The sequence below is a fragment of the Anoplopoma fimbria genome, chromosome 8 (genome assembly GCF_027596085.1).
Source record: "Anoplopoma fimbria isolate UVic2021 breed Golden Eagle Sablefish chromosome 8, Afim_UVic_2022, whole genome shotgun sequence".
Lineage (NCBI taxonomy): Eukaryota > Metazoa > Chordata > Actinopteri > Perciformes > Anoplopomatidae > Anoplopoma > Anoplopoma fimbria.
In genome coordinates this window covers 20,902,219-20,921,230 of record NC_072456.1, presented here as the reverse complement: position 1 = coordinate 20,921,230, position 19,012 = coordinate 20,902,219, and the positions used below count along the sequence as shown (strand labels likewise).

The 19,012-nt window shown below is 40.4% G+C and overlaps 3 protein-coding genes across 7 annotated transcripts; all 3 read right to left on the bottom strand.

Moving 5' to 3' along the window:
- Positions 1-585: 585 nt before the first annotated feature.
- selp (selectin P) lies at positions 586-7,198 on the bottom strand. Of its 5 annotated transcripts, XM_054602481.1 has the most exons (17): positions 7,086-7,194; positions 6,925-7,003; positions 6,437-6,823; positions 6,230-6,337; positions 5,605-5,790; positions 5,324-5,515; positions 4,449-4,634; positions 4,161-4,346; positions 3,864-4,046; positions 3,590-3,775; positions 3,275-3,460; positions 2,876-3,061; positions 2,561-2,746; positions 1,991-2,179; positions 1,704-1,889; positions 997-1,113; positions 586-886 (listed from the first exon to the last, which is right to left on the bottom strand). In XM_054602481.1, exons 1-17 carry the CDS (start codon positions 7,086-7,088, stop codon positions 816-818), a joined length of 2,817 nt encoding a protein of 938 aa, XP_054458456.1. In that variant the 5' UTR covers positions 7,089-7,194; the 3' UTR covers positions 586-815. The 5 variants fall into 5 exon arrangements, with proteins under 5 accessions (XP_054458456.1, XP_054458458.1, XP_054458457.1 ...); XM_054602483.1 differs by lacking the exon at positions 3,275-3,460 and having other exon boundaries at positions 595-886; positions 7,086-7,196; XM_054602482.1 differs by lacking the exon at positions 2,561-2,746 and having other exon boundaries at positions 595-886; positions 7,086-7,195.
- A 259-nt stretch (positions 7,199-7,457) lies between these two features.
- Positions 7,458-11,187, bottom strand: LOC129095081 (E-selectin-like). Its single transcript, XM_054603451.1, has 8 exons — positions 11,111-11,187; positions 10,973-11,032; positions 10,486-10,878; positions 10,296-10,400; positions 8,201-8,380; positions 8,009-8,098; positions 7,893-7,914; positions 7,458-7,697 (listed from the first exon to the last, which is right to left on the bottom strand). The coding sequence occupies exons 2-8, from the start codon at positions 10,998-11,000 to the stop codon at positions 7,652-7,654; spliced, it is 864 nt and encodes a 287-aa protein (XP_054459426.1). The 5' UTR covers positions 11,001-11,032; positions 11,111-11,187; the 3' UTR covers positions 7,458-7,651.
- A 1,469-nt stretch (positions 11,188-12,656) lies between these two features.
- On the bottom strand, positions 12,657-17,707 carry sele (selectin E). The gene is made up of 15 exons (XM_054602614.1): positions 17,627-17,707; positions 17,427-17,499; positions 16,903-17,307; positions 16,628-16,732; positions 16,337-16,528; positions 15,983-16,174; positions 15,633-15,821; positions 15,345-15,530; positions 14,886-15,077; positions 14,536-14,724; positions 14,248-14,433; positions 13,915-14,121; positions 13,587-13,769; positions 13,345-13,474; positions 12,657-13,238 (listed from the first exon to the last, which is right to left on the bottom strand). Exons 1-15 carry the CDS (start codon positions 17,627-17,629, stop codon positions 13,178-13,180), a joined length of 2,493 nt encoding a protein of 830 aa, XP_054458589.1. The 5' UTR covers positions 17,630-17,707; the 3' UTR covers positions 12,657-13,177.
- Positions 17,708-19,012: the final 1,305 nt, after the last annotated feature.

The following is a 19,012-nucleotide window of genomic DNA, read 5'->3' as shown; positions in this document are numbered from 1 at the left end:
AAACAGACAATGGATTTACACCTTAATTGGTTATTAAAAAAATGTATATCAGCCCTAATATGAAACATGTTTTCAATACTATTTGAGTCTCACTTCAGGCAAATAAATTCAAAATACTGTAGTTAATGTGGGGTTAGTGAATTCCCCCGAAATGTGGGACCAGTGCCCAGTGTGACACATTGCACTGAGGCTGGTAATAGATCACCTCTTCACTACTCAGTGACAGGAGCTTTCTGGCCACTAAATGTGCTAAACTGACACATTGTGGCAGTTTGGTAATCTCAGAGGTTTTCTGCCACTTCCCCAATTGACCACACAGTATTGGTTCCTATTGAGGAGGTCAAATGTGGGTACACTGAGTGGCAAGGGAGGGCAACGGCAACACAGGGTCACCCCAAGACTGTACCACATGTCACTGGACACAGACAAAGAATGTCAACCCTGATCACATGCTTTATGTACGGTATTGGGTCAGCTAATAAAATAAATTAAAATTAGATAATAAAACATGTTAAAATAAAGAGAATAATTTAAGATAAAAAATAATAAGTTAGGATAATAAAATAAAATAAAATAGTTCTGATTCAGTGATTGTTGATAGTTTATTTACAATCAAGCAATATACATATACATACTTTACTTTATGCCTTTATCTACATTTTAAGGATTTTCTGATTGCAAATTGAAATCTCATGTAAGGTTAAGGTCTAATCCTTCTGTAATCTTTTGGTACGAGTATCATACAATAACTAACAGGCTTCATCTGGTAATAGAAAGCACAATACTGTAGTATTGGAAATGATTTGCTGGAAAAATCAAGACTCAAAATCAAATGCTGGATTCTCTCTGTCTCCCCATGTTGGTGCATAAGATACGATTGCTTTTCCTGCAAAAACAAAACAGAAACAGAAACAAGGATTAGGATATACTGTGAATGCTACACCATGATGAATGTATATGTAAGAAACTTCACAGCAGCACTACAGTCGGTCTCACCTCTTTTCTTAAATCTCATTATAATCAACAAAGCCAGTCCTATCAGGATAAGTGGCAGGACAATGGAGGGTGCTACTACAACCCTTAACAGCAGCATGGAAGTCCCCATTGGCATACCTTAAACATAAAGATCAGAGTCAATACAAGGTTTTTATTACTTTTTTTGTTATATCTTCACTGCATCTTCCTTGATCCACAGATAATCCATTACAATTCGACCTCTTTGGTCCAGACTACAATATCTAAAGAACTACTAGATGGATTACCATGAAAGTTTGCACAGAAATTCATGGTTACCAGAGGATGAATTCTAATGATCTTGGTGACTTTCCCTGTAGCGCCCCCTAGCAGGTCAAATCTTTCACTCATCCACTGAAATATTTCATCATCTACTGTACATGATGATTCTTATGACTACGGTGATCCCCCGGACTTTTCCTCCAGCGCCACCATGAGGTTGATATTTGCGTTTTTTAGTAAATTGTCATAACAACTATTGAATGGATTGCCATAAAATGTGTTACACACATTCAGTCAAATGTCAAATGCTTTGGTTTAAAATCAAATTCATACAACACTAATGACATTCCCATCAGCCTCAGCTGTAGTTTTTATTTTATATTATTTAGATATATCACATTGCTTAATATCAGCGAGGTTAGCATTGTCATGTATTCATGGGATCATGCTGACAAAAATCTATTTACCTATGCAGTTAGGCAGGCTGTCATTCCAAAACCCAGTGGAGGAGCAAAACAGCACCTCTGTGCCATTCAGGAAGAAATCCTCTTCACAGGTGAAAAGACACTGAGAGCTGAAGCTGAAGTTCCCCAGAAGATGGGAGCAGTTCATAGACAGGGATAAAGAGACCTGGATAGCCTCACACTGTACAGCTGAGATGTGGAAAGAACAGACATTTTAATTACTGACATTGGATCAGTCCTTTGAAAACCAGCATGACAAAAGGAAGTTTTAAGGCATTGTGATCACTCACGTTGGCATGTGGGTAGATCTTGACTCCAGTAACCTGAGCTGTTGCATGTCATAGTTGGTGTTCCTTTCTGCCAGAAGCCCTCATTACATTCAAAGTCACAGTGTGACCCATAGCTGAAAGGGGAGTATGGCTGGCTGCAATTCATCCTTCCATGTTGTGGAGCCTTGGCCAGTAGAGGGCATGGATGTGCTGTAGATAACCGAAAATATCACCTTTAGCTTCAGACAAAATTATGCTTATCTTCTAGGTATTCCCTTCAAAACCTATTTATTGATTCAGGATGTGACAAGTTAATGACACAGCTGGTGTGTTGTGGTGTAATTAATATATGGACAGATGTAAACCCGCATTCCAAATCACTAGTGTACAGTAATTTGCACACAGCAGGAGGGAATATATGCCAAGTGCATCTCTGATATTATATTATGATTTATTACCCAGACAGTGGGGTGTTTCTCTGCTCCACATGCCCAAAGAGGTGTACTCTTTGTCAGCTGTGCCTTTCTTATGTTTGTGAAAAACAAATAATAACAGAGATTTATGCTCTCTTTCTGCTGTTGTTTTTTTTACCCAAGCAACTAGGGATGTCTGCACTCCATGTGCCCAGAGAGGTACACTCTGTATCAGCTGTCCCATTCAGGAGAAAACCCTCCTCACAGGTTGACATGCACCGAGAACCAAAACTGAACTCTCCATGAGGATCAGAGCAGACTAATGAGCCATGAGAGGGAGAGCTCAGGGTCGGACATATTTTAGCTGTAGGGGAACAGAGAGAGGGAGAGAGCAAGAGCTTAACTTGGTACAGAATTACAGTTAAAAACATCTAAATCATTAAATTCACAGCTCTTCTATGGATTACAATCAATAAATAATCATACTCATTACCCAAGCAATGTGGGATGTCTGTGCTCCATGTGCCCAGAGAGGTACACTCTGTGTCAGCCGTCCCATTCAGGAGAAAACCCTCCTCACAAGCTGACGTGCACCGAGAACCAAAACTGAACTCTCCATGAGGATCAGAGCAGACTAAGGAGCCATGAGAGGGAGAGCTCAGGGTCGGACATATTTTTGCTGCAGGGGAACAGAAAGGGGGAGAACCAAATATATTTAAGAGTTTTACATGGTAAAGACATGCAGTCAAGCCATCTAAACCATTACATTAAGAGTTTCACTGTTGTTTGTGAAAAACAGATAATAATAGAGATGAATACTGTCTTTCACTGTTGTTTGTGAAAAACAGATAATAATAGAGATGAATACTGTCTTTTTTAGTAATTTTTTTACCCAAGCAGCGAGGGATGTCTGCGCTCCATGTGCCCAGAGAGGTACACTCTGTATCAGCCGTCCCATTCAGGAGAAAACCCTCCTCACATGCTGACGTGCACTGAGAACCAAAACTGAACTCTCCATGAGGATCAGAGCAGACTAAGGAGCCATGAGAGGGAGAGCTCAGGGTGGGACATATTTTAGCTGTAGTGGAACAGAGAGAGGGAGAGAGAAAGAGCCTTACTTGGTACAGAATTACAGTCAAAAACATCTAAATCATTAAATTCACAGCTCTTCTATGGATTACAATCAATAAATAATCATACTCTTTACCCAAGCAATGTGGGATGTCTGCGCTCCATGTGCCCAGAGAGGTACACTCAGTGTCAGCCGTCCCATTCATGAGAAAACCCTCCTCACAAGCTGACGTACACCGAGAACCAAAACTGAACTCTCCATGAGGATCAGAGCAGACTAAGGAGCCATGAGAGGGAGAGCTCAGGGTCGGACAGCTCTTAGCTGGAAAGGAAACAAAGAGAAAGGAGTGACCAAAACAACATTACAGATCATGATACAGACATTTTATTTATTTGTTTAACTCTTTTACCCAAGCAATGCGGTATGTCTGTGCTCCACAAGCCTTGGGAGGTGCACTCAGTGCTGGCTGTCCCATTCAGTAGAAATCCCACGTCACAAGTTGTGGTGCACAGAGAACCAAAACTGAAGGAACCATTTGGGTCAGAACAGGATAGGGAGCCATGAGGAGGATTTATTGGGTTACACCTCTTAACTTGAAGAAATACAGAGACAGGGAGAGACTTTTAGACACAGATAGTTTAAAAAAAGGAACAGGCAGATTACTTAAAGGAGCAATGAGAACAGACTTAGTCATCTGTGGTCATACCTTGACAAACAGGAAGTGCATGACTCCAGTTGCCCTGTGAAGAACATTTCGTCACATTTGTACCAATCAGATCAAATCCTTTTTCACATTGCACAGTGCATATTGAGCCATAGCTGTACACTCCTAAAGGGTCCTGGCATTGCATGGAGGCATGGGGCGGAGTCTTTAAACTGCTGCACTGTACCACTGGAGAAGAAGAAGAAAAGCTATTACCCATCGGAGCAGTTGTCTGTTTTCAGAAGGCTTGTGTTGCTTTCAGGGAGCCCTGACATCATTTCTGTGACCCACCTGCGCATGTAGGTGTAGGGTTGCTCCATTGTCCCGAGGCCAGACAGGTGAATGTGTCCTCTCTGGTCAGGTAGTGGCCTTCCTGGCAGGTGAAGTTACACCGTGAGCCAAAGGAGAAAGGCTCCAGAGCGTCCACACATGTCACGTTTCCCGTGACAGGAAAGAAAATGGGGGAGCACTTTGTAACTGTGGTGGGATATAGATATATATCACACTTAGTCCACTGAATGGAAGTCAATGTTCCTATGAGATACGTCAGTTTGAGCAACTGTGTATTATGACTCCACTTTTATAAACATACCGTGAGCATGGGGTGGGAGATTTGAATAACCATGCTGACATAATTTACGGGAAACTGTAAACGCCTAAGCACATTAGTTTGTTTCCCAGAATGTAGACCAATGAGTGTGAAGTAAAGTGATGACAGGTGTGACCTGAACTCGATCTGCTGTGCAGTCTGGACAGGATGTGACTACACATTGAGGCCAGCTAAGTATTAGAAAAAGCAGTCAATCTATTAACAGGGGTCAAGTAATTCAAAAAAGGTAGTTACATGAAAAGTGTCGGCTGTAGAGAAATTCACAAAAAATATTCATATAGAAAATAGCCATTACTTACACTAAATTACTGCTACTACCAACTTACTGAGTCTAAAAGACATGTCATGTGTCATGTCATGGTTGCAGCATTTAAGTACTCGTATCCTATCTCATCGTATGGTATTGTGCTGTATCGTATCCTATTGTATCCTATCGTATCCTATCCTATCCTATCCTATCCTATCCTATCCTATCCTATCCTATCCTATCCTATCCTATCCTATCGTACATGATTGGGTTTAATTTTACATTCAAAGGTTATGACAATCACTTTACTTGTACATGCGGGGACACTGGCTGTCCACTGGCCGTTGTGGTCACAACGTATCTGGTTCGACCCACTGTGCTCGTAGCCTTCATCACACCTGACCTCACAGGTGGAGTTGTAGCTGTAAGGCGCGATGGGGTGGCTGCAGTTCATACTACCTGCATCGATGTTGGTGTGGTTCAGAACTGGACACTGTTCAACTAAGAAAGGCAGTGAGAAACATTTTCTTTGTAACTTTGACATCTGATAAAACAATTAGTTTGGCATTTTTGATATCCAGTTGACATACGCTGACACAGAGGGACAGGGTAGTTCCAACGTCCGCTGGCTTGGCATTGCAGTTGGGGCATGCCGACCAACTGAAAGCCAAGTTCACAGTGGAAATGGCAGGAAGAGTTGAAACGATTGGACCCATGGGGATGGAAACAGTAGGGAGAACCTCGTTCTGGATCCAGCAAGGGTTTGCATGCAATTGCTAAGGATCAAAAAAGGAAACATACAAATATTATATACCTTCGTATGTTTAGTATTCATTTAACTTACAGAAAGAGGTCATGGTTGGTTTAAGGGGAGACACCCCAGGTGAAAAGGATAAAAAACATAACTACTAGATATCCCCATGAAACAGTTGATTACTTACATTAAGACATCTATTTTTTGTATATGCATATGAGGCATTATCTTTTGAAATTTGTACTAATCTGCATACATTTCCAGAACAGAATTAGAATTAGATACAATAATATAAATTAGGCTATGAATAATATACGTATATATATAATTAAAACCCCTCTGTAAAAACATTCAGACTATAAATAGGAATGAAACTCGAAAGTTTGGTGAATGTTAGTGCTACTGAAGTGTGGATTTTAAGTGTCTCCCTTTAAATACATAAGGACAAAATGTTTGCTCACCCTCTTCACATCGTGACCCCTGGAAACCAGGATGGCACCGGCAGGTATAGTTTCCAATGGTCTCCTCACAGTCTGCATTGGCACTGCAGGAGTCCTTTGTACAAGAGGCTACATACATACATACATACAGAGGGTGATCTCACATACTATAATAAGTCTACAGGAGTCAGTAAATGTGTCTGTTGAATAAAATAAGGGGTGTTTTACCAGTGTAGCAGATGGTTCCCTTCTTCTTGTGACAGCTCTCATTGTTCCACTTGGCCGTGTCTTTGTCCCTCTTAATGTAAATCTCCACACAGTCCTGAGCTGGTATGTTATCTGGCTCGTCTGACGCCCAATTCTGAGCATCTTTGGGGACCTCCTCATGCGTTTCTTCCCAGACCCACTCTTCACCCTTTTTGCCTATGCCTATCCAGTAATATCTTTGGTTATACGGCAGCAGATTGTTGATGAAGTCATTCTCCTCCTGGTTCCGGATGGGCACCATATCTGTGAAGTGCTGACGGCACCACTTGCGGGCATCAGGCCATTTACGGTATGGACGGATGCTGGAGTTGTAGGTCCATGCCTGTGCTCCTCCTCCACTGCTCAGGTCTAAGATTAGGTTAACATATGTTGAGACAAAATTGAACCAGTAAAAGTAGGAAAAGAGAGGTATGAAAAAGTTTGATGCCCGTAAAATTATGCAGACCTACCTTGGACAAATACACTGAATGCAACTATCAGCAACATTTGATGCAGGTTTTTTCCTGTATCAACTGATTCTTGAAACATCTGAAATTAAATTAAATGAAAAAAATGTTCTTCATTACCACATAATAGTGTGAAACACTTTTTTATATTTCACAGGACTTACCATTTGAGATGCCTTAAGTCACTCAATCGTGCCGTTGCATTTGCTGACAATCGTTGGCAAAGTGGTATTGGTTGTCCTGCAGGAGATGAGTCAATGACCAATTTTGTAATATCACTTTTTACGTTACTTCTTTTCAGGAAGGACACCATTCTACCACCCATAACTCTCTGGGAACACAAACACACACACAGTCCAAGACACACATGCACCACACACATACAGACACACACTACTTTTTAAGATACATTTTTATTTAATTAGACTTATGGTTAACAGTAACACCACAGAAATTCACCTCTAATGTTGTTAAATAATTTGACATATGCATGATTTGATAATGAACCATCACATACACATACTTTATATCCATGCAGTATATCCAAATGAAGCTAGTATATTAGACAAAACGCTTAGCTAACTGATTATCCTAGCATACAGCCTGTGCAGCAGTTGTTCAGGCTGTTTAGGTTTATTTAATAACCATGCACTAAAACGAATATGAGTAAATGCATTTGGTTTATTATAGATATATTTTGATAAGACATAAATTAGGTTTTAGTTGTCCGTCATCCCTGTGCCTCAGTGGATGGACTTGTCGCTTCCTCAGGATGCCTGTGATGAGACGAGCAGATTGACATTAAAGAGACACTTACTAAATGATTTACTGAACTAAATCACAGTTTACATAAAATATTTTATATGGTAACAAAAGCTGTAAACTGTAACAATTGAGTGTATCAACATTTCAAATATTGAATGTGTGTAAATGGGTGGAGCGGCTTTGGACAAGTACATTTCAACACTGACCTCACTTGGGCAAGTTTCTTTCCTGTGAGAAATAAACGGACAAACAGATCAATATGGAGCTCTGTTGCAACATCCTGCATCTCCATTATTATGATGTGTGATTGAGAAACACTAACTTTTTCTGTGCTTCATCCAGCAAAAACAGATGCAGCAGAAGGCTGAAAGAGCTCCACACCCAACTACAGCCAACAGAGCCTGTTTATAGCCTGAGAAGACAAGAAAGTCTTTTTGTATCCTTTTTTAAACATCATATTACTTCACAGAAACACAAAACCATCACAATGGTTCTCATGACTTCAAACAATTACTTGTACATGAAGGTCTCGGGCCGCTCCAGACCCCGGTGACCCCGCAGGTAACATCCTGCAAGCCTTTTATCAGGAAGCCTGGGTTGCATTTAAATTGGCAGGTTGAGTTGAATGTCAGCTTTTCCTCCGAACAGGTAAGGTATCCGTTATCAGGCTGAGTCAGAGGGGGGCATTCCACAGCTGTGGGCACAAAAGGTTAAAGTTTTCCAGGGATACAGTTATGTAACTTTTACGTTAGCTAAAGTTCTACTGTCATAACAATAAAGATTTATAGCACATACATGCTGATGCAAGTATTTTGATCAGTACTTAAAGACTGGTCTCAGGAAACAGTGGAAACAGATGTGAGGCTTATGATGACATATTTTGTCCAAAATGATATTTAACTTTATGAAGAAGCTCAGTCTGTGAACTACTACAGTAGTACGGTCCACACGGTCGATGTGTCCTTGGGCAAGACATTTAACCCCAAGTTGCTCCCGAAGGCTTGCCATCGGTGTGGACTGGATGTTGCATGAATGTTAGTTAGAGTCTGATGGTGGCACCTTGCATGGTAGCCTGTCATCAGTATGTGAATGGGTGAATGATATGTAATATACTACTGATTGTAAGTCGCTTTGGATAAAAGCGTCTGCTAAATGACTGTAATGTAATGTAATGTAATGTACAGTGGTAGTTTTCACGAATGCTTAATAATTGTCAGTAAATTAAAAGGCTTCTTATTGTACAAGGGCACCTCAGACTGACATTCTAAGGTTGTATCGGTGCCTGACTATGATGAAAGAAAGAATTGACAACATAAATTGACTCCTGTTGATATCAAACCTGCATTAACGGATTTTCGACCACTTAGAGGCAGTGGATCAAACTGTGATCCCGAAACTGACGTTATTGCCACCATTTAGGTTTAAATGGCGAACTTGTTAGCAAACAGTTGCATTTTACTCATCCAGCTTATACAGAGCAACATTTTGAGTCGTGTTTGTTTCCACCAGATAAATGTACCTATTCTAACTATGTATCTATTCACTCTCTTTTTAGCTCTGTTTTTGGTCTCCACAAACAACTGAGTGAAGTCCATTTTCTATTTAGGGCTGGTGATAGTAGTGTACAGTGTTTTTGTTTTTTTTAGCTTTCTGCTTTGGCTGAAACAATGGCAGCAGTGAGTGGTGAGAGTGAACCAAAACAGTAACGTTGCAGAATGGAAAATAAAAACAATAAGCTGAAAGACACTATTTTCTATAAAACTCTGTAGAGATGAGAGGAATGGCAGAATTGGGTGATGATGGGCAGTTCGCTAAACCCCTCACCTGAAAAGCCATTCTCCAAACACAGTTTAGCGATTGTAGCTAAACATGGTTGTACCTATGGAGTGCCGCAGGGATGACGTAACTTTGTCGGTGAACCTGAAAGTTAACATCGCACTGGTTCCCTCAACAACAACAAAAATATGATTTTTTGATTGGATTATGGATTATTGGAGAAAATAAAGTCTGTGGCAAACCAACATTTATGATACCGAAAGGTTTTGTTCAGCAAGATGATCTTCACAAATGGACACCACTTTTATGATTTTTTAAGAGTAAATGCAATCGTCAGCTTTAAAAGGTGACATTAGGGCTATAAATGAACTACACCACAGTGGAATGACTTCACATCAGCACAATAAAGCTTAACGTGGACTAGTGCTCCCAGAGATCTCTTAAATTTGTGTCAATCAAACACCTTATTTCAGGCATCTGAAAACACAGATTCAAAATAAAACATTGACTTTGAGACGAAACGGAAAAAAATACTAACTAATTTCCGGGTTTTGGGACTCAATCTTGCTGCACTCCATTACGGATACATGTTATGGACAGTTAGCACGCATTGATAAAAAAATTATTAAGAATGTTTGGTCTTTAATTCACCACCTTTATGCAGTTTACAGCATATGGACATGAACAACAGCAACCAAAAACTGTTGTAGTGTAAAAATGGGCAATGTGAGGAATATTTTAAGATTAACTTGAAATAATATGAAGCTCTTCTTTAAATACACATCACCTACTGTAATAATTGAGGACATTGTTCCTGAGAGCTAACTCCTCACCTGTTTGGCACCTGTCTCCCTTGAAGCCAGGTTCACAGAGGCAGGTTGTGTTATCTCTGGTCTCCTGGCATCTCCCTCTGTCACATGTTGTTGTGTTACATTGGGCTGTTAAGAAAAAGTGAAAATGCTAAAACAACCTCTAACATCTTTGAAACTGTAACAACCACCAAAATCAATACGATTTACATACCTTTATAACAAACAGGGTATTTTGCAGCAGCGCACTTCTCATCATTCCACTTTCCTTTGTTTTCTCCTTCTCTCACGTACATCTCCACGCAAAACTCTGTGATGTGGTTGTTGTTGGGCTCGCCTGCTGCCCACGACTGCTCACCAATCCATGTGCTGTTATTCCCAATCCATCTCCAATCCTCATTTATGTGCTTTTTCGTGATTCCAATCCAATAATATGGACTCCTGGATCTTTTTGGCAGCCAGGAGACCAGATAGTTGGTCTCATCCTGGTTTTGGATGACCACCATGTCTGTGTAAGTGGTCTGGCACCACTGTCGGGCCTGGGTCCAGTCCATAGTATTGTTTGAGTAATGATATGTCCAGCCCAAGGTAGTCTCGGCCAAGATACCTAATGTGCATTTGGAAAAAAAGTCAAGAGCAAATCTAGAGTGATAATTCACCATATGATCCAATTTTCCCTTAATGCTAAAACTAATACTCACCAAGTAGGAGGATAACCATCCACATCATTTTTTATTTAGTGACCTACAAACACCTGTTGTCTGACCAAAGAAAAAAGAATCAGAAGCCAAAATATTGATGAACACCATCATAAAAAATAACGGAATAAGCATACTTACCCAGAGCAGGTATTTTAGAATATAAACAATATATTTCCTAAATGTAATTATTAAGCTTGCTACTTAAGTTAAATAGCTTTTTTCTAATCGTATCAAATATAACACTTTATACCAAAGCGGTTCAGTAAGTGAATGGCAGTTTGGTGCAAATTGGGATCAATGTCAGGCTTTTATATCTCTTTTGGTTATTCAGTCCAACATTATCATATAATACCTGGATGTTTACTTTCCGGAGTGAATGCATGCGATGAATGAATGACTGACTTAATGACCTTTTATACCTGAAAAGACCATTTGGGAAATGGCCTTTGTTTCCTGTACACGTGAGGCAAATCAGGGGCAGAAATCTTTCGATGAAAGAGAAAACAAACAATAAAAAAGCACAGAGAGGGGTCACCATTGAATACTGGAGGCAACACAAAGAAATCATTTCTCGCAAAAAAACTATTTGAAAAGAGATAATTTAGCCAGTGTTTTGCAATTAATTGCATGTTCTTGATTGTTTCGTTTAGGTAATGTATTCCTTTATTAACTTTACTGAGAGAACAAATTTACTTTTTGAAATTATCTTCTCTTTTTAGATATTGACAAAAATCTGTTGCGTACATCAGTGGTTCTCAACCTTTTTTCAGACATGTACCCCCCCTGTGAAATACTTTTTTAGCCAAGTACCCCCTAACCAGCGCAAAGCATTTTTGGTTGAAAAAAAGATGTAATACTAAGCACCATCAGCGTCTGATTTATTAAACTGTCAACACTGACGATTGCATTGTTGCATTAAATTCAGTTTATGAACTTACACTTATATTTTATTGAATATTTATTAAATAACAATTTTTAAAGGATTTTTGAATGGATGCTAATTTTAAATATATTTTTTAAAAATCTCACGTACCCCCTGGAGTGCCTTCACGTACCCCCAGGGGTACACGTACCCCCATTTGAGAACCACTGGCATACATAATAGCACCATGGAATAAATCCTTCCCATGGTTAGTAGAATAAGCTTAGCTTTTTTTTCAGTGATACAGCATCACTGCATCCTGACATATTGTGAATTCATGTTTTAACGGCAACAAAATTACAGAATGTCCATGCTGTCTTCAGCCTTCAGTCTGATTGCAGATATCCTATCTATTCCTGGTTCTGCGGAAGTGCTGACATAGAAGAATCTGGTGAAACAAACAATGGTGATGATCTGTAAAAACAGACTACCCCCGCAATATAGCTCTTCCTGCAGCCTCTCACTGTTGTTTGTCTCTGTCCTGACCTTTATGATGGAGGGAACAGAAACCGACAGTATTTGGAAAAAGGTTCTTCCTGGACCTCTGAAAAAACAAATGAAGTCCTGCAATGTCAGGATAAATGTTCCTACTGTCAGAGAATAGTGTGAGAATAAGTTTGTGTTGCATGAGGAGTTGATGGCTGAACCTTTCTTCAGTACCAGTGTATCAGCGGAGTGACATGATTTACTTTATTTCTATTTTCTTAACTGACAGTATAGATATTCATCATGATACTGAAAGATGCAGAGACCAAGAGGAAATGAAAGTTTCAAGTTTTATTATGAATACAAATCAGCACTGCTTTAGGCATACAGAAATATGAATGAGCATTTCAAATGCAATAACCATCGATTAAATAAATAGCACATAAATACTGAAATACTAAAATGATTCACAGTCCTGCACAAAATGGCATTCGTGGCGTTATGTAATATTTACGATAACATGAATAGAGCCATCTTTCCAGCATACTCGTAAAGCTATAGAACAATATGTTCATTATAAAACTCCCTTTGGGAGGAAATACAGTGCAATACATGTCTGGACAACATTACAGAGCAAATCATAAAATCCAACAAAACATAATGCAACGATCATATGCAATGGTCTGAAAAACCCTCTCCTTGAACCATAAGGGAACTCTCGCATATTGAGTTTTCCTGTTAAAAGTTTAATATTAATTTAATGTATTCATATTGTTCACATTACTACGACTTCACATACAGTTATTGTTAGAGATAAATTCAGTTGGACTTAGGTATCTGATGAATATGACTGTGTTCTATATCAGGCTGTCAATGCTGTTTTTGTAGACTTGTGGAGGGGCCTCTATGTCAGAGTTGCTGTAAAAAAAAGACAAAAGAAAAAGATGAGTACTATGATTCAACAAATGTGTTTCTTTAAAAAAAAAAAAAAGTATGATTTAAGCAGGGTCAAGGCTTATCTTACCTGTTAAGCTCAAACTTGGTTGCTCTCTGTTTCAGTCGTTTCAGGATCCACAAAGCCAGAGACGCACCAGACAACAGAGCGCCCCCTGTTGCCACACCAGAAGCAATGGCAGTGACCGGAGATGGGGGAGCTGTTGAAACATTATCAAATGTTAATTATTTGACCTTTTTATCTATAAACATGTATATTATTCTGGTGTTGTGTTAAAATATCTTCTAACGTTTGTTCCTTTTCTGTTTTACCTTGGCAGGTGGGTTTCTGTCCAGTAGTCCAATTGCCATGAGGATCACAGGTCAGCAGCTCATGTCCCTCTAATATGTAATCTTGATTGCATGTGAAGGAACACTGCGAGGTGAACACCGGCTCACTGTTTGAGCAGTTGATATGACCATTTTCAGGAGCCTCGAGCAACGGGCATCTCACTGCTGTTGGAGAGGACAGCAAAGATTTAGATGTTAACCATCACGTATTGATGAAGGAGATCTCGATTTAGTGATGCAACCCTAACCCATGCATGCAAATAATGTAGGTATTACTAATAATGCAGGTAAAGTGGGGACATGCGTGTACCTGTGCAGTTTGGTGGTGTGGAGGTCCACCGGCCTGGATTTGCACACTCCATGCTGAGTGAACCCTGCAGCTCATGGCCTTCATCACAGCTGAAAATGCAGACCATACCAAGTGGATGAGGGGCCCCGGTGGAAGCAGGTGAAGACGGAGAAGGGCTGCAACTGATCTGGACACTTGTTGGGATCTCAGGAGCAGGACATCCTATTGCTAAGAAGAAAAAAGTAAAGATGATGAGATGTCATGACGTAGCACAGAATCTGAGTACAAAGACTGTGAATGCAGTGAGCAGATATTGTTGTAAGCACAGATTGATGTGAACATATGCTACCATACCTTTGCAGATAGGTATGGCATTACTCCACTGTCCGTCCTCAGAACAATGAGTGCTGTGCGCTCCATGCATTTCAAAGCCTGCTTCACAGCTGAAGCTGCAGGTGGAGTTTGGCCGCAGTTCAGTCAAAGGTTGGCTGCACTGGGTGATGAGGTGAGCTTCTACCTCTGGATTCTGGCAAGTGATGGCTAACACATAGAACAAAATAAGTATGTTTGCCACAAAGGCACAAAACGCGGAAAAAAGAGCTCTTCTAGAATGGTTGGATTCAACTTTAGGCGCGCCCTTACCTTCACAGTGAGGCTTCCTCTCACTCCACACAGCTGCTGATGTGCATGTCACCTCGCTTGGTCCCACCAGGTGGTAGCCGTGGTCACAGCTGAAGCTGCAGGTGTTTCCATAGCTGAACATCACATCTGCATCGTCCCCACAGCTGACAACGCCGTTGTCCAGCTGCTGGAGAGAAGGGCACTGGACAGCTGCAAAACAGAGGGGGAGCAGAACAGGTCAGCAGTTTCCTTTTTAAAAAAGCCATCCTATAGCTTATTCTTTATAATAACAGACTGAGATACAAATAGCATAGATATAATGGATACCACAGAATGCTACGAGAGGGAAAACATAAAAATGATGGACGTACCGATACAAAGCGGTTGTGAAGCATTCCAAAGTCCTGAGGCTTCACATTGGAGGGTGTTTGAAGGGGAACCAGTGAGTACGTAGCCTTCGTCACAGGAAAACACACGGGTGGACCGGTAGCTGGAGGGGCCCAGAGGATCGGAGCGCTTCATGGATCCTCTTGCTGGACTTGACAGCTCCTGACACTGGACCACTGTGGACGACACGACCATCGAAATAACATTACAGCAGGCTCCATCATTTTAATAACACAAATCTGTTGCTCTGAATATGATGACTTAAATATAAATATCAAATCACTTTATTTATTTTTAGAAGCTTTACAATCCTATTGCTAAGAAGAAAAAAGTAAAGATGATGAGATGTCATGACGTAGCACAGAATCTGAGTACAAAGACTGTGAATGCAGTGAGCAGATATTGTTGTAAGCACAGATTGATGTGAACATATGCTACCATACCTTTGCAGATAGGTATGGCATTACTCCACTGTCCGTCCTCAGAACAATGAGTGCTGTGCGCTCCATGCATTTCAAAGCCTGCTTCACAGCTGAAGCTGCAGGTGGAGTTTGGCCGCAGTTCAGTCAAAGGTTGGCTGCACTGGGTGATGAGGTGAGCTTCTACCTCTGGATTCTGGCAAGTGATGGCTAACACATAGAACAAAATAAGTATGTTTGCCACAAAGGCACAAAACGCGGAAAAAAGAGCTCTTCTAGAATGGTTGGATTCAACTTTAGGCGCGCCCTTACCTTCACAGTGAGGCTTCCTCTCACTCCACACAGCTGCTGATGTGCATGTCACCTCGCTTGGTCCCACCAGGTGGTAGCCGTGGTCACAGCTGAAGCTGCAGGTGTTTCCATAGCTGAACATCACATCTGCATCGTCCCCACAGCTGACAACGCCGTTGTCCAGCTGCTGGAGAGAAGGGCACTGGACAGCTGCAAAACAGAGGGGGAGCAGAACAGGTCAGCAGTTTCCTTTTTAAAAAAGCCATCCTATAGCTTATTCTTCATAATAACAGACTGAGATACAAATAGCATAGATATAATGGATACTACAGAGTGCTACGAGATAAAATACATAAAAATGATGGACGTACCGATACAAAGCGGTTGTGAAGCATTCCAAAGTCCTGAGGCTTCACATTGGAGGGTGTTTGAAGGGGAACCAGCGAGTACGTAGCCTTCGTCACAGGAAAACACACGGGTGGACCGGTAGCTGGAGGGGCCCAGAGGATCGGAGCGCTTCATGGATCCTCTTGCTGGACTTGACAGCTCCTGACACTGGACCACTGTGGACAACAGGACAATTGAAATAACATTACAGCAGGCTCCATCATTTTAATAACACAAATCTGTTGTTCTGAATATGATGACTGAAAATCATGATAATATTGGTCAATATCAAATCACTTTACTTATTTTTAGAAGCTTTGCAATACAACTCAACTCACATTCACATGTAGGAGGCTGATCGGTCCACTGTTTCGAGGCATTACACTTCAGGGGTCTTGACATACTCAGCTGGTATCCTTCCTCGCATGAATACTGGCACACAGAGTCGTAAGAGAAGTTTCCATACTTATGAACGCAATTGACACTTGCTTTATCTGGAACGATCACCTCCTCTCTGTTACACTGGACAACTTTAAAACAAAGAAAACAAGACACAATTAGATATCAGGTCCTGGCTATAAGTGACTTTAATTAATGCAAACTTTAACAACATAATTGTACTTTCTTACCTTGCTCACACTTCTCTCCGTAAAAACCCTCAAAGCAAGCACACTTATGGCTGTTGATGGTTTCTACACATTCTCCATAGAGGCACAAGTTGTTCTTACAGGCAGCTGGGGAAAGAAGTAGAACCTTCATATAACTTGCATAAAATATTTTTCATAAAAAAATTAAAAAAAACATCAATAAGTAATTATAAAGAGTCAAATCAATAGATTCCCTCGTTATGAACAAAAATAAGGCAGCTATATGAGAAGCTTTTGAATCGTTCACTTTTGCTCACCTGCGTAGCAAAGAGCGGTCTTCAACTTTCCGCACCTCTCATCATTCCATTTGCCTGTCTGCAATTCCCTTTTAATGTACATCTCCACACAATCCTCGGTGTTCCCCATAGCCTCTTTACTTTTGCCATTGTTTGGTTCGCCCCTTGCCCAGTTGGTTGCTTCTTTTGTCAGACTCTTGTTGGTTCCTACCCAGGTCCAGACATTGTTAACCTTGCGTATTCCAATCCAGTAGTAAGTGGGTTTCCTGGGCAGCCAGCTGTTGAGATGCACGATCTCCTCCTGGTTCTGGATGGCCACCATGTCTGTGTGGTGCTTCTGGCACCATGCTCGGGCTCCCAGCCAATTCATGGTGGTGTTAGAGTAGTGGTAGGACCAGCACTCTACACGAGTCCACATGCACAGCACTGAGGATGGAGGACAGAGACAAAAATTAGATGGTAGATTAATAATGATGACTTAAAAACATTGTTTCAAAGAAGAAAAGAAAAGTTGCAAGTGGGACGTTTACATTCGAGTTACATACTTGAGCAAAGAAAGGTCAAGCTGATCCATGAGGTCTTAGATCTGCGGGTCTGAAGTAATCCAAAGCAGAACTCCTGTAACAAAAAGTTAAAAAGATTAATGAAGATAAATTGATACCATAAATGTATCACTGACCACAAACAACAATGAAGGAATTTGCACTAAAGAGAAATGTATTTAAATTGCTAAATCCAAACTTACCATTTTAAGTGGTATGTGTGATAACCTACAGAAGACTCTTAGTATTTCTTTAGTCTTTGCACGTCTGAAGATGAGACGATTCTGAATTTTATGAGCAGAGGTGCATGCTTTTATACGGTCTGGTCCACTTTTCCTGGAAGCCCTCATCAAAAGTGAGCTATTCACGGGAAATTCCCACCTCCCACCACTCTTGTCCCATCCCACCAGGGTCCATGGAAACTTTCCCTCTCTCTTTCTCACTCCGACGCCAGAAAAAAATCCTTTGTTTTAATATTGGTGCTTTCATCATTAGTATATCATTGGAAAGTATTTCCTCAAGTACTGCATTTAACTACAAAGTTAAACTATAATTAAGTATTTCCATTTTATGTTACCTTACTTTTACTCCACTGCAATTCAGAGGGAAATAATGTATGTTTTACACTAAATAAGTTACATATGACTTCCATAGTTACGTGTTATTTTTAAGATTTCCATTTTAATCCAAAGCATACGCTGAACTTACAAAATGTGATGCATTTTTTATGAAACATAGCTGCAGCTCAATCAGCCAAGTTATTGAATTGCTGTTCACAATATTGTATCACTAATAATACTTAAACAATGTATATTTTACAACAATCGTGCACATTGAAAGGGGCAATTCTAGTTTTATTTTTGATTCTTAAAACATTTACATGATAATACCTTTGACTTAAGTACAATTCCCAATGCAGGACTTTAACTTGTAATGTATTAACAAGTACTTTACATAGCTGTATTACTGCTTTTACTTACTGTAAGTAAAGGACCCAAATAAGTACCTAAAAGTGTGCAGTGCTGATAACTGACTAATGTGTCTAAAAGCTTGGCAAATTAGCGCACATGTAAGACAAGCCAAAATAAATAGCAAGGAGAAAGTGAAACATTTCCTGGGGAATGCATAATAGCACTTACTGATGTGAGAGACGGCTGAGAGGGAAATTCTTTTAGAAACTGTGAAATCTTGTCAGCTGATAAGACTGCGTGTCTGAGAGAGATTTGGAGTGCCAAAGATATCCTTGCTGTTTCGTTTTATATTAATCTGAACCTTTTAAATATTTTCCACCAAATGAAAGCAAAGAAAAGGGCAAGCCTCATGAGTGTGCATGTTGATTCATTCCGAGTGATGCCTAATTGTTGTAGCACAAAGTGTGCCAGAAAACGATCTATAGACTGGAACTGGATTTTCACAGTTCAAAGGATGTCAAAGGATGTGCTGATGAAAAAAAAGGAAAGGGGGGGGGACGACGACAATGCAATAGCAGCAAACAAACACTTTACTGCTATAACGAGTGTCCAGAGACAGGAAATGTGTGGTGCAGGAGCAGAGGCGTCTGCTGGCTGCCTGTGTTTCCAGAAGTGACA

Bases quoted from the DNA above. Each gene is read 5' to 3' on its own strand.
- selp (XM_054602481.1), bottom strand. The intron at 5,791-6,229 runs GTGAGCAAACAT...TTTGATCCTTAG, and splicing joins GGGGTCACGATGTGAAGAGG to CAATTGCATGCAAACCCTTG. The intron at 3,461-3,589 runs GTAAAGAGTATG...GTTCCACTACAG, and splicing joins AGACATCCCACATTGCTTGG to CTAAAATATGTCCCACCCTG.
- LOC129095081 (XM_054603451.1), bottom strand. From the start codon at position 11,000: ATGATGTGGATGGTTATCCTCCTACTTG. The intron at 7,915-8,008 runs GTTAGTGTTTCT...TATTTCTCACAG, and splicing joins CTGGATGAAGCACAGAAAAA to GAAAGAAACTTGCCCAAGTG. The intron at 7,698-7,892 runs GTCAGTGTTGAA...GTCTCATCACAG, and splicing joins AAGAAACTTGCCCAAGTGAG to GCATCCTGAGGAAGCGACAA.
- sele (XM_054602614.1), bottom strand. The intron at 16,529-16,627 runs GTAAGAAAGTAC...TTTGTTTTAAAG, and splicing joins CGGAGAGAAGTGTGAGCAAG to TTGTCCAGTGTAACAGAGAG. The intron at 14,122-14,247 runs GTATGGTAGCAT...TTTTCTTCTTAG, and splicing joins TGCCATACCTATCTGCAAAG to CAATAGGATGTCCTGCTCCT.